We start from the raw sequence: 14,905 nt of genomic DNA on the forward strand, positions 1-14,905 counted from the left end.
GAACAGCCCAAACTAAGACTGAAGAGATGTTTACTTCATAATGCACATGGTAAGTCAGTTCTCCTGTTTACTACAATTTTCACAACTCTGAAAGATGAACAATAACACTAATTTACAGTTTTCCTGTAATGACTTGTACACCTTTATTATTATTATTTACACATGAATCACATACCTGGCTTTAACATCTAAAATTTTCAAATATTTAAAACTTTCAAATATTTGTTTTACAGCTGTTTATGAAACCATCTTTCCCTCTGCACATCTCAGCCTTTCTGTGGGCTACCCAAAATACTCTGCTGTAATAGATCAATACTCTCCTGAGGTAAATTATCTCTGTCAAAACCTAAGTTTACTGCTCGTTATGATATGGTACTGAGCCAACTTGCTCTCCACATTCCTCTGAGACAAAAGAAAATAGTTGAGTCTCATAGTTTTGGACAAGTTCTGCAGAAGTCTTAGCCAATGTCCACTGCCAACAAATCTGTGTTTGATGCCGTTCTGCTGTATCCATTAAAATAATTAATTTCATGCATAATCTGAGGAATCTTGTCTTCAGGAATTTGTACACTGATTATAAACGGATCAGTGAACAAGGAAATATTCTTGAAAAAAAAATATTTTCTACTACATTGAAGTTTATACATCAAGAGAATATTTAATCCTAATAAGATTTAAATAATGCAATTAAGTTATTCTACAGAACCTGTTTTTCACTTACCCATCGGAAATCTTTTCCATCAAATTTACTGGCACTTGTAAATAGCACAGTCCTGGCTGGCATATTAATTCCCATGGCAAAAGTCTCTGTTGCAAATAAGGCCTAAATAAACAGACTGAAGTTTAGCAAGCTAAAACAAAGGCTCTTAGGCAACTGTGCAAATAGTCAGATATTGCTACACAAAACTTCTTCAGATTTTCCTACTTATGTACAGTCGGCATAGGAATATATGCGCATTCAGTATCTGAAACCTGGACAAAACCCATTCTTTCCCTCTTCCCTTATTTCCCTGGGAAAAGATGAAAACTAGTTAGATGGGATCATGTGAAAGACTCTAAAATAAAACACAAGGGAGTGCAAATTACATTAATGAAAAATAATAGTTAATTTCCACATTTGAAGTTTGCAAGAACAAAATAGTAGTTGGCTACCCAAAAAAACCCATAACTTACATTTAAGGTTAGATTTTTCTGAATCTACATCCCTTAGAGCAACCAACAAACAGCTTGGTAAACGTTTACTGTCATTTATAGGAGCAAAATGTATCATAATGCAGTTGAAGAAAATGATAAAATTAGACAACTAAGTTTAAATATTTTAGAATAATTTGTAGTATACTTAAAAGTAGAGCTGCAATTGTGCACTAAGACAGCTAAGGCAAAGTATTAAAGATTACAAACAGAAAAAAACCCACCAGCTTCAAGAATTGCTTTTTTTTCAGATAAAGATGGAGGCATTTACGCAAATATTTATATTTCTTGAGAAAAGGGACTTGCAGCCAATTACACCAATTAGCCTGTGCCACTGGAACAGCTACGAGCTTCCAGAGCTGCTGTGTTCGTTTGTAGAACCCCATACGAATACCCACAGAATGGAGTATCTCTTTTTAAAATTGCCTATTTACTGGTCCATACAGTATTCAAAAAATTTTTTGTAAGTACTAACATTCAGGGTTCCTGCATAGAGTTACACTCAAAACACAAAGCAATTTTTAGTTTGGGATGTGCTATGAATCTTCCACCTTTTTCAGTCAAGGAGCAGATCTCCACTATAACACTAGCATACATTCTGAGCTAAGACATACTTCTCAGTTCCTCAGGGTTACTGGCTCTGTATTCACAATAGAGAAAAATGTAAATATGGACATGAAATATGTACCTTTATTAGGCCCTCAGAGAAAAGAATTTCTATGGTCTCTTTTAAGATAGGAAGCAGACCACCATGATGGATACCAATTCCTCGCTTCAGAAGAGGAAGTACATGCTCAACCTTGGAAGAAACATATGAAGACCAGTAAACAAATTTTAATATTTGTTACTAAAAAACAAGACCTGTATGGAAAACCTCAACATTGCCCCTAATGTTAACGTAATTCACTATTTTTTTTATTTTAAATACAACAAATAGACCTTAACTATTATTTTCGGGTTAGAACTAGGAATAATATGAGGGGTAAAGCCACAGGCCAATCTTTTCAGCAGATTAGTCTTAAATTGGGTTACGCCAACTGCAAAGCGATGCCCTAATCTGCACATGCAGTTAGTATTTAAATTGCCTCTATTGAAAAAAAAATGCCTCATTTAAAATCATTTTTAGGAAAAGTGATCCTAGTACCCATACGATGTTTTGTTTCAGTTTTAGTTGCAGTCATTTAACTTATTGATACATGCTGTAAAACAGTGACAAAGCACCTATGAGAGCCGTACAAAGAAATTCAGGCTGTAAATGACTGAGTTCACCTCTTAAATTCTAAAAGCATTATGCTTCAAACAAACACGTAGATAAATTTAGCTTTGTCTCTGCTTTTTTTTTCTTTGAAAACAAAGATTCTCATTAACAATCTATTAACACTTATTTACTACCTCAGAATTTATTCTGATACTATGCTTTTGAGATACCACTGTACACAGAGGCCAAAACAGATTACTTGGATATAATGCCACTGTTACAAGCTTACAAAAAAACCCCAGCACATAAGACCTTACATATTGTATTCCTATGTTCCATTTTTCTCAAGTTCACAAAAAAAAGGTATGTGGAATCCAAAGCAAGCATGCATGAGCAAAAATTCAATGGCTGTTTTCCTCAAGAAGAAACTGCCATAATTACAAGATCACTACATTAAGAAATGATGGGCACAAATAAATAAAGGAAAGAGGGGGGTAGAAAGAAATTAGTTTTAGTGTTTGTTACAAAAGTACTGAATCCTATAACATTCTGTCCATTTAGGAGCTTGTGTTTTCCCCATAGTAAACATGGTAATTATACTCAGTCATTATACAATAAACTAGAATGCTGATACATCAGTGCAACTTTTTGAAAGGCTCAGCAGTTAATACCTGATAAAGTGCATACTGCACTCTCATTTGAACTACTTCCAGACAGTTTTAACCCAGATAGATCTCCTTATAAGCCCTTATGTTTACTTAAAAACATAATCAAAGTCAAACCCATGGTTATTTTTGGCATATGTCATTTGCTGGAATCACAAAGGGAAGGAATCCTAATCACTCAGCTATATTTCACAATGCCAAGAAGCAATGTGAGAGATATTAAAACTCAGAAAGATGAATGAGAATATACAGTTTATGATTTGTGTACCCACTACTAAGACCCACAGCCTCAAAAGCTGCACAAAACAGGAGAGCAGCAGCTACCCCTATTCAATCTCCACTCACCTGAGGAAGCTTTTTGTCTTCATCTGACAGACAATCAATTGCATTATTGAACACTTCTTCAACCATCTTTTTTTCTTCATCTAAGAAGGCAATTTGTAAGTTATTACAAAATCTAGGAGGATAATACCATATGTAAATAAAGTGTTACCACATTCTAATATTTACAAAAGTTTACAATAAAAATAGCGTGGAAGACTGTAAAGTCTATACAAAACCCCACATGGGTTCAGACAACCAAGACTTGAATTACAAGCCTGAAGAAGCCAAGAGTAATCAGAAGTAGATGTTAGGGAAAAGGAAAACAGAAAAAAAGCTGGCAGAGTAATCCAAACTTCAGCTATTTCCAATCTTGTGATTTCTCAGTTTTTTTGTACTTTCTGTCTATCTTAATAAACCTCTCCCTCTTTCTCTTCTACCTACTAATCCCTGTCAGCATGGACAGAGAGGCTCTTCCTGTTCTCCATTTCTCAAAATTCTCAAAGTTTACACCCTTTGTACTAGAGTAGTACAAATATCAATAATATCTATTCAAAGGTATAACTGAAATAACTAAAAATGCACCTCTGCACTTGTGCATATACTTACATTATCTGACAGAAATTATTGCATTGTTTTGCAACACTGAACCAGAATGCACAAAGATTGAAGAAAGTAAGCAAGCAAAAACCCTGAACAGTTCACAGACATGAAATTATACACTGATTTACAACAAATTCCTGATTTTTGTTACCATCCCGAGAAGCTATGAACTTACTTTCCAAACTTAATCTTAAGATAAAATTTTAAAAATCTTCTTTGTTTACCTTTTGGGTTTTAATCTGAGAAGAAAAGGGAGGAAACAAAGAAAGAAAACTGGACAGACTACCTGGGAAAGAACAGTCTAATGGCTTGTCATACAGTTTTTTTTGACTTTGAGAGAATAGCAATTTTTCTAATGGACGAAATGTGAAAATTTTGGAACAAGTATTTGTTTTGATCAGTCTTCTCTCATTATAGATATTCTTGTGCTGTTATTACAGTGAACAGGATTTTGGAGAAAAAGAAAGCTAAAAATACATAAACAATTCAACATTGTGATGAGCAAATACTCTTTGTGCACCTATAGTTTCCTACTGAAAATAGCCTGATGTACTGCCACAAGAAAAAGTAATACATATTTTTCATTTGCTTTTACATCTAACCAGAGTGACTTTTCACATCAAACTACAATTGTGAAAAAAAATATGTTTAATTTATCTGTACCTGTATTGAAATCCAACTTTGTCATCTGAAGTGCATAGGCTTCACAGTCTTTCTTACTGAAGCTGAAAATAATCACAGGTTGGAAATTCCTTTCCATGATCATCTTCACAATCTTAAAAACGTTTGATGGACCTGCAAAAATATTACGTTCTTTTAAATGTAATTTTAGGGAAAAAAAAAGTATCTTAGGGAATAACTGAGACACAAACACAACTTGCATAAAATTTTGCTGTATTACACAAGTTACCTTAGAATGGGATTCAAACTCACCTTTTGTTCCTCCTTTCCTGCCTTTCTGATCCCCTTTTGCCAAGTCTCCTGCATCTCTAAGCACTTGCATTGCTGTATTAAAATTATCTTCTCTAAAATCTCCCTAGACACAAACCAAAACATTTGTAAGCTATTACTTCTTAAATATACAACTTAAAAATCGTTATTGCTTTGCATAACCAGTACCATTACCCCATATTTACAGGCAGAAGGAAAAAAACAATGCATAAGCTGGCAAGTGAGTTTACTAGGTCAGTAGCACAGCTCAGAATTACATTGGTCTCTCTGAAGTTATTGCTCATTGTTCTATTCACCAGACCACACAAGACCTGTCTAATGGCACAATACCATACCTGACTTTAAGAAATGTCTACATGAAACTACACTGCCCATTGAAGACCTAGCTTCAAGTGCAGTACAACTGTTTATGGCATTGGCTAATGCTGTGCAAGCCAATGATGAATTTTAAACAAGTCATTACTTCAAAATCACCTCAAGACACAAAGGTATTTTGCCCGCTCAACCAAAGTAAAATTTAAACGTCACTACATTTTCTTTTGAGTGAGAAACAGTATGCGAAACATCATCTACTTTGCAGACTTACAAAAAACAGCATGCACTTTGAAAAAAAAAAAGCAAGGATGAGGGAACTTAAGACATCCCAGCAAAGTATTACTCAGCTGACTACATGACTTCCGATAACAAAACCAATCTCTTCTATAAGACTCAGAAAATCTATCACCAATTCAGAGATCACTGTTACTCGTTTGTACTTCATTTTAACACCAACATCCTTTGTATAGCAAATCCAAATTTTGCAAGAGATCAACCTCATGACTGACATGCAAGGAAAAAGATCTTTCAAAAAAATGTAATGTTGCTTACATTTTCATCAACAACTAGATGCAGTCCATCTCCTCCTGCTGGGAATATATAATGCTGCAGTGGTGTGGGTCGATAGTCAGTGTAAATCACATGGCAAGGCTATAAAGAAAGAACAGCATACACATAAACATTAAATGTTTCTAATTGCATTGTAAAAACATTTGCCTGAAGGAAAATCCAACATGTTACTATTAAAACACATCTTCCTAAAAGCCAGAAAGTATACAGAAACTAAGACAACAAATCTTATTTTCTGAATATGGATTTTGTACTGATGTTGCTTAAGAAAAATGGAAGTTTGCAAATCCTTTAGAGGAACACAAGTTGGCTACAAAAATTCTTTCTCATGAACACCAGGACAACAGGTAATATTTCCTTCTGTATTATTACACAGACTCCAAATCTTAACACCTTTTAAATCCAAAGGAAAAAATGTTAATTTATCTTTCATCAAAAAAAATTCAGTGTTTCTCAACCCTCCTAAAAAAGGTACACAGTTAACTGTTAAAAACATTTATGGTTTTAATGCATGGCAAAAGCCTGGTAGAAAAAAGATAAATACTTCCTTTACAACATTAAATATTAGATAAATCTGGTTTAAAAAAACATCAGTGTCTACTGTTATGCAAAATAAAGTCAAGGTTTTGTGCCAAGCTTAGAGAGATTTCTCTTATATCAAGCTCCCTTCATCACAAACAACGTAAGAATCAGTTTCTGGGGTATTTTAAAAATCATACCAACCCCTTATGGATATTAAGTTCCCAATTCTAATTACCATAATATTTTTTGCAAAAGCACCTCTTAAAAAACAGAGTAAAATTAACCCAATGGTTATGGGACAGGATAGATTTCTTATATTCTTCTTTTCTCACTTTGTTTGTATATACATATAGTTATTTCCTACAGATTTGTGATTTACTTCTGATTTCTGCATGGCCTTTTTTGCTTTTTCAAATAGATCCTCCAGTCTCCTGAAAACCATAGTATGCTCACTATGCTTCATAATTTAGAATATTTGTTGAAATCAAGCTAGTGTCAAGAGTGGAAAATAAACTTCAAACAGTTTTAATGTTGCTGTGCAGAAGCAACAGCCAGTATAGCTGCAAAAGCTAGGAGTACAACAAGAAAAGCCAGGAGTGATCCATACCATCATTTATAAGAAATACAGTGACCAAAGAGACACTCAGTTCTCATCAACCAGAGGCAGTATTATGCCACAAGACAACAAGGATGGAGGTATACCACATCAGAAACATTACCTGTTTGTGAAGATGGCAGATCCATTCAGCAAACTGACGTGCATTTGGAATAGTTGCAGAAAGGAACACATAATGAACATTGTCGGGGAGCAAAATAATTGTTTCTTCCCAAACCACACCACGTTCTGAAAATGGAAAAAACAACATGAGAAATTCATGTGATTAAAGCCTGGTTTTCAGCTCTTAAGCCAAAGAACAGGAAGCTTAAAGACAGAATAAAACAAAAACTAACAAATGCCTTCGATCCGCAAATGGGGTATATCAAACATACCAAAGCCCTCAAAGTGGGTTTTGCCTTGGCAAAGAAAATGCAGGCAACACACAGTATCTTATGTACATTCAGTAGAAAACAAATTCTGAATGATTTATGCACAAATATGACTGATTTTAAGAGAGAGTAAAGACTTTATTCTTCAAAAGACAATTTGTTTTTGGGAAAAGGAAAAAATATTTCTTGAAAATAAAAATTGTAGATACAGGATACCTGAATCTCTCATGTAGTGGATTTCATCAAAAATAACCCATGCGACTTCTCGCATAACCTCAGAACCTCTGTAGAGCATACTTCTCAAAATCTAGAAAAGGAAAAAAAAAATGAGATCCGTCACATGAAATAACAGTCAAATATTACAGAGATATCAGTAAGAAACTGCCAGAATCTTTGGTTCACATTTACATGGCAATATCAAATTTTATTTTGCACAAAATTTAAGAGTATTTAAAGATCAGCTGTGAGAACACTTTACAAGTTGATTCCAATCTAACAAATCTCGTGATACGAGATGGACTTGCTTCCCTTCAAGAACACCAAAGGAACATGAAACAAAAAAACATTAATTTTCTCTCAGCCTCTGCGTGGCAGTATACTTGTAACAGGCCTACAGATCTACTCCTGCCAAGCCACCTTCTTCCCTCATCCTAATAGATAACGTCTCCATAACGAAGAAGAAATCTTTTGTCAGAAATCGAGTCATCCTGTCTCTCTCTACCACAACCTTTTCCTACTAGAGTTTTGTCCATAAGACTCTTAACTCCTTTAAGGTTATAGACAGAAACAGGAAAATTCCAACTCATGGTTGGACAAATTTCTACAACTGAAATATGGCAAAACTGTGCCAACAGTACTTTGTTACCAAAGGTGAAAATCTGTATGTTGCTGGACTACTAGCATCTAGCATGAACCATTCAACTACCACTCACAGATTTTCTTCTCCCTATTTTGTTCCTTAGAACTAAATACTGACCCTACACAATGCAGTAAGTCTGACTGATTTGCGGCATTTTACATCTACTCAAAGAGAACTCAATGTCTCAAGCACTCAGGAAATTAAGTTCTGCCTTTCTCCATGTGAGAATGAAAGCTCCTGCGTCACAGTCCAAAAGCATGAATTTACACAGATCTACTTAACTTTTTCAACAACCAAAAGTTAAAATCTTAAACAGAGACATACTGAACGTTAAAGTATTTTCTACCCTAATTGGGCTCATTGTGATAACTTTAATTTTTTAGTATCGGACCTGTTCAGTCAAATAAAGGTACAAGAAAACACAGAGAGATCAAGAATTACTGTCTGATCTTACCTCAGTTGTCATTACCAGACAAGAAGCGGTAGGATTAATGGTGACATCCCCAGTCATCAAACCAACATCTTGAAATTCTTCATACATCTCACGGTACTTCTGATTACTCAAAGCTTTAATTGGACTTGTAAATATCACACGCTGCTTCTCCCTCAAAGCCAGGGCAATTGCATACCTGTATTAAAACATCGTACATATAAAAGTTGTCAGGTAGACAGTGAGAGCATATTACTTTCCTCTAATCTTCTGCTTAAAAAAAATAAAATATACAATTCAGAACACAAAGAGAATTATATGAAGTATTTAATATCTAGATTATTAAGCTCAGTGCAATCTTATCTACGCATGCCTCTTTGGAGAGCAACAAATCACTGACAAGAAGCTAACAGATATTTTTTTTCTAGTTTAAGCCAAAAATCCAATTGTCAGCATCCCATGATAAACTTATTATTTGAACCCATGCTCTAATTTATCTACATGTACATCTCACTTCTCACCTCATGTCAGCAAAGCCATTCCACCAGCAGATCAAACTCTGACAAAAAACATGCACTATCTTTTAAACACTTCTTGTCAGATAAACACCAAATTGCAAATTAAATCAAACCAGTGCTTCGGACAAAACAAACACAGAAGTAGCTCCTTATTAGCCATAGACAGGGTCTAGCAAACAAAGGGTTTTTTTTTCTAAACTCATGTAAATGCAGAAACTTTTTTCTATACAAAACATCTCAAGAAAACCAGATTGTTTAAAAATAAAATGCACCCACTAAACAAGATTACAGAAGTAATTCAATTACAGAAGTCAATTCAATTTTAACACTGATGATGGTCCAAAGTTTCAATCAAGAAACAGAGACACAACAGCTACAAATGGTTCAACAAAACAACACAACAAATACCACACCACTCCCCTATTAGAGCAGGTCAGAGAATAACTTACTCTGCACAAACAGTTTTACCAGCTGAGGTATGAGCTGACACTAACACAGACTGGTTATTATCTACACAAAGAATAGCTTCTCTCTGAAATGCATCAAGAATAAATGGATATTCCTAAAAAAAAAAAAAAAAAAAGAAAGAAAGCAAAAACATTACTTATTTTTAACACAGATTGTTACTTACATGTAATTAATTTTGGGACTGATCTAGCATGCAAATTACAGGCAGAAATGAAATCTTGTAGATATTTGTAACTTCAAACAATTTTAACCCCATATTTTGCAATTACTTTGTATTTAAAGATTTTTATCTAATATCATAACTAAGATCTTTGCTTATGTCTTCTTGTCATATCAAATTAAAAGCTTGCCTTGATGAACTAAATTTCCTCTTCCTAAATTAGTAAATTAGAGAAAACTACACCATATAGCTGAAGCCACTGCCTGATGTTGTAGAACAGTATTGAAATCACAACCGGCTATCCACTCTATTCTACCACAGAATTTTATTCTACCAAATTTAATTTAAAGAAACACAATCTTACTTATGACTGGATATCATTTCAAGATACTCTTTTCCAAGCCTTACTGACAAAATACATGTTTCTTCCCTCTACCCTTGGCTACTGCCTAAAGCGTACACAAAAAGAAAAATAAATGCAATCTGTCACATACTTTTGCAGCTTTTCCAGTTCTTGGCTTCAGACCCGTGAACTCTTCGTCTGCTGGAAGTGCAACCTATAAAATACAATTTAAATAAAAACAGTTGCAAAATTCTCTAGTGTCCATTTTAACATGGCAAGCTATGAAGACCTGGGGAGGAGATGTAAAGTGCATGAAAACTGATTTGAATTTCTAATTTCCTGTTTCTATGAGCTCATATCTCAAGGCTTCCTTCCTTCTTCTCATGAGCTTTTCCCACCAATAACTCTATCCTCTTGCTCACAACAATACTCCTTCTCTCACTTCTCCAACACTTCCTACTGCCTTGTGAGAAATACTGATATTCTTGCCATGGAACATTAGTTCTTCAGGCCAAGACAGCCATGGTTTCTGGCCAATGGACATTAGAAGCAATTACTCAGTTAACATTGGTAACACTCCCTTTCCAAGAACAATGTATCTATACAGGCAAAGTTCTTGTTCCTGGCCAATATCTAGTATTCATCCATACTGAATATTTAAACTCCCTCTATTTAAGCTCCCTCCAGTTACTAAGTGAATGGTAAACCCCATCTCACGGTAACAAAGACTATATAGATTCATAGGCTTTAAAATCTGTATTGTCAACTGTATACACAGTTCATTACAAAGGTCTAATCATACAGGGTCCTTGAATGTGATCCTAAATCACTTGAGTTAGTTCTGGAAGACAGCACAGAAAAGGAGCACAAAGCTATAAGGAAGTTAAAATGTATGTATTTAATCCTACAGAAACTGTTTGTGACAATTACCTTTGGATGAACGAAGATTTTTTTTCAAATCGCATTAATACTTCTGATTTTTCATTTTTCAAATCGTATTTACGTATATTAACATGATTTGAAAATGGGACAGTTTTCATTATTTCACTTTTATATTAAAAAAAAATTTCTCTCTTTTTACTGAAATGTAATTTTCAACAGTAGGCAGTTTCACAAGGAAGCCTATCATTCTTGAACCAGAATAGCAAAATATTTCAATGTCATGCTGCACACTTAGATTGCACAATGAACACGCGTCTATTTTAACAACTAATAGGTTTTCCACCTCAACAACAGTACTCAGAATATGCTCGGTACCTTTTAAACACAGAAGTCTATACAACATTGAGTCTTACACAATCACTCATTTTATTGCAAGGATTGTTCCAACAGCTTCTGGTAAGATATCTCACTAATTTTCCAAGTGCATTCTGTGAATGCTCAATGCCAGGCACAGACCTCAAACCTCAAACAAGTCCATTCTATATTAAATACAGTATAAAATAACGTATCTGCTGGATGTAGGAACGCTCTACAGAGGAACTGGATGGGCTGGACAGATGGGCCGAGGCCAGTTGTATGAGGTTCAACAAGGCCAAGTGCCGCGTCCTGCACTTGGGCCACAACAACCCCAGGCAGTGCTACAGGCTCAGGGAAGAGTGGCTGGAAAGCTGCCTGGCAGAGAGGGATCTGGGGGTGTTAACTGACAGCGGCTGAACATGAGCCAGTGTGTGCCCAGGTGGCCAAAAAGGCCAACAGCATCCTGGCTTGTATCAGGAATAGTGTGGTCAACAGGACTACAAAAGTGATTATACCACTGTACTCAGTGCTAGTGAGGGCACCTTGGGTGGTGGAGCACTAGAACACCTCCCCAGACAGGGAGACATGGCCCCATACTTGACAATATTCAAGAAGCAACTGGACGATGCCTTCAGACACATGCTGTGAGTTTTGGGGGTTGTCGTATGCAGGGACAGGAGTTGGACTTGATTCTTGTGGGTCCCTTCCAACTCAAGACATTCTATGTATCTATGATATTGTGATCATTACAAGAAAGACACTGAGGTGCTGGAGAGAGTTCAGAAGTGGGCAACGAGGCTGGTGGAGTGTCTGGAGCACAAGTGTGATGAGGAGCAGCTGAGGGAACTGGGGTTGTTTAGCCTGGAGAAAAGGAGGTTGACGGGAGACCTTATCACTGTCTACAACTACCTGAAGGGAGGTTATAGCATGGAGGGTGTTGGTCTCTTATCCCAAGTAGCAAGTGATAGAATGAGAGAAAATGGCCTCAAGTTGTGCCAGGGGAGGTTTACATCAGATACTAAGAAAAAATTCTTCACAGAAAGGGTTGTCAGGCATTGGAACAGGCTGCCCAGGGAAGTGGTGGGGTCATCATCCCTGGAGGTGTTTAAAAAACATGTAGGTGTGGTGCTTAGGGAAATGTTTTAGTGGTGGATTTAGCAGTGTTGAGTTTATGGTTGGACTCAGTGATCTTACAGGTTTTTTCCAACCTAAATGATTCTATGATATAGTTAATACAAGCACTATAAACTATATTATTAAACTGGCAGTAATGCATGTAATTCTATTAAACAAGCCTGTACTTGTCGTATGCATTTTCACTGCACTCACCTCATGTGTACAACCTTCAACAGTTTCCACAGCTTGCACCTTTACTTGAGGCATCAGGTCTGTCAGACTAAAAACATGCAAGTTAGGATAGCCAGAAAGGTATTTTAAAATCCTGTTTTCTTTATAAATGCGGAAATGCTGAACTTCACCTCTACTTTTACTGCAGCACTAAAAAAACGGTGCACAAACTTGAAATGGACAGTTGACAGAGACTACTATCAGGACTGAGAACATCTGTGTTAAAAGTTTCCTACTGTACAAACCTATTTTAGCTACTGCTTTGTGATTTGTAAGACATTAAAAACTTGCATCACAAAACAGTACCTAGATCACATTTGTCCACATTCAAGTTTTCTAATTAAATAGGGACTTCTTTTCAAGACACAACAAAACAAAATTCAAGACTTGTATTCCTGTTACTAGTCATGACACTGAACAACAGCAGAGTTTTCTACATCTATGAGGTATGCACCTGCTTTTAGCAGCTGTGGACTAATTTTTATTCCATGAACCCTCCTAATCATTTTCTGAACTAACATAAGCTTAAGTTCCCAAGAATCTCTTAAGATACACTAAGGAGAAAAAGTGCCTGCACCGTCACTTCAATCTGTTTTCAAAACTCCTCATATCAGCTGTCATGAAGTTCTGGAAAGTAAAGGAGACACATGCAGATCCTAAAGCACGGAAATGGCATTCTTGTTTCCCTTCAGCTGCCTTACCTCCTCAGCTGTCAACGATCCAAGTATAATCTCTTTTCCATATCACATACCTGTAATTTGTGCTCAAATTTAAAAGCATGTCTGTAGTTAAGATTCTGAATATTTGCTGCAGTTATCATTTTACATGCCTTAAGAGCCTCATTTCTGTCTTCTTGGTCAAATACTTATTGCTGTATTCCAAGCCAATTATGTTTTTCAGTGAAGTGGTACACACAAAGCCTGTCTACTCTCATGTGCCTCACTGCTTACCTCTTGATGTGCCTGAAATCAACACAATGGTTTTGACCAAGAACCACTGATCCACACGCAACAACCACAAATACGTATTTCATACTGCAGTTGCCTATCTGCCCACAATATTACCTCAAACATATCCAGTGCTCGTCACTGCTGAAGCTGTACTACCAGCACATCCTCATTTATACGGATAACGGAAAATCAAATTCACACGCAAATTCATCTCTATAGGGAAACACTGCAATGCTACTTACATCGACTATTCACAACTGGCATATAGGTAACTAGTATGTCTTGCTATGGTTTCCCTACATAGTAAGCTGGGCACTTACTTAGCATCTTCTGATACAATGTCTTCCAATTTTGGCTTCTTTCCCAAAACGGCATCTTCAGCACTTTCGACTTCAGCTTCCCTTTTGGTCTTTCCTGTCACAGCTACTGTAGATTTTTCCTCTGATCGTTTTCTGTACCATAAATAGATAGTAAGTTTTAAGTTTGCTTCTTTTATCCACATATTTTCAGAAAATAAATGAGGTGTCCTCCAGGCAGCAGTGACCACACTGCATTCAAGGCACAACCCAGGGAACTCCACCATGAAAACGGAGGTGGGTTTCCAAACCACGTCCCGGGTGAGTCTGCCCCCACGCACTGGCGCCCCCCAAGGACCCACTGCACCCAGGCTGGCTCCAGCTCCGGGGCCAGGGATCGCAAGACAGCGCGTCCCTTCAGGTTGCACAGACACCCCGGTCCCGAGAAGGATCAGCAGCTCAGACAAGCCAGCAGGAACTCGGCCCGCAACGCGGCCCAAGTCTCAGCCGCACGGCAGCCCCGGCCCCGCTGCACCCTCACCCGGGTCTCCGGGCGCCCTCGGTGGCGGCCGCTTTACTCTTCTTGGCGCCGGAGGCGGCGGCAGCCGAGTCCTCCTCAAACACGCTGAACAGCTCGTCTCCGAACGCGTCCGCCATCTTGCCGGCCGGTCCCACAATGCCTCGCGCGGGACAGACTCCCGCTTCCGCCCGGATCTTGTCTGCGCCAACCGCCGCGCTGCGCTCCGAGGGGAAGCAGAGCCCCCCCGCCGCACCCGGGATCCGCACACGCGGCCCGACCCCGCCCGCCGGCACCGGGGCACCCTCAGCCTCCCCGGCAGCGCAACGGCCCGCAGGCCCGTCCTTCCCACAGCTCCCTGCGGCCGGCGCTGCCCCTTGCCCCGGATGCTGATTGCCACGAGGCCTGGGCGGCCTGGCGGCGGCGCGCCGCTTCCTCAGGCGCTGACCAATGGG

The 14,905-nt window shown here is 37.7% G+C and overlaps 1 protein-coding gene across 2 annotated transcripts in view; it reads right to left on the reverse strand.

Annotated features, from left to right (window-relative positions):
- The window catches only part of MTREX (Mtr4 exosome RNA helicase), a 46,826-nt gene extending 32,021 nt beyond the window's left edge, over nt 1–14,805 (reverse strand). The window contains exons 1-14 of one of the 2 annotated variants that reach the window (XM_080362826.1): nt 14,475–14,805; nt 13,958–14,089; nt 12,670–12,736; nt 10,253–10,315; nt 9,580–9,692; nt 8,637–8,811; nt 7,540–7,630; nt 7,056–7,180; nt 5,797–5,895; nt 4,912–5,014; nt 4,642–4,773; nt 3,400–3,479; nt 1,880–1,990; nt 722–823 (exon numbers count right to left, since the gene is read on the reverse strand). In XM_080362826.1, coding sequence (XP_080218952.1) covers nt 722–823; nt 1,880–1,990; nt 3,400–3,479; nt 4,642–4,773; nt 4,912–5,014; nt 5,797–5,895; nt 7,056–7,180; nt 7,540–7,630; nt 8,637–8,811; nt 9,580–9,692; nt 10,253–10,315; nt 12,670–12,736; nt 13,958–14,089; nt 14,475–14,590 — 1,509 coding nt within the window. In that variant the 5' untranslated portion in view covers nt 14,591–14,805. The remainder of the gene's footprint in view (nt 1–721; nt 824–1,879; nt 1,991–3,399; nt 3,480–4,641; nt 4,774–4,911; nt 5,015–5,796; nt 5,896–7,055; nt 7,181–7,539; nt 7,631–8,636; nt 8,812–9,579; nt 9,693–10,252; nt 10,316–12,669; nt 12,737–13,957; nt 14,090–14,474) is intronic. The other variant, XM_080362825.1, reaches the window with a different exon arrangement.
- Between the last annotated feature and the right edge of the window lie 100 nt (nt 14,806–14,905).

This window comes from Nesoenas mayeri, assembly GCF_963082525.1.
Source record: "Nesoenas mayeri genome assembly, chromosome: Z".
NCBI classification, from domain to species: Eukaryota; Metazoa; Chordata; class Aves; order Columbiformes; family Columbidae; genus Nesoenas; species Nesoenas mayeri.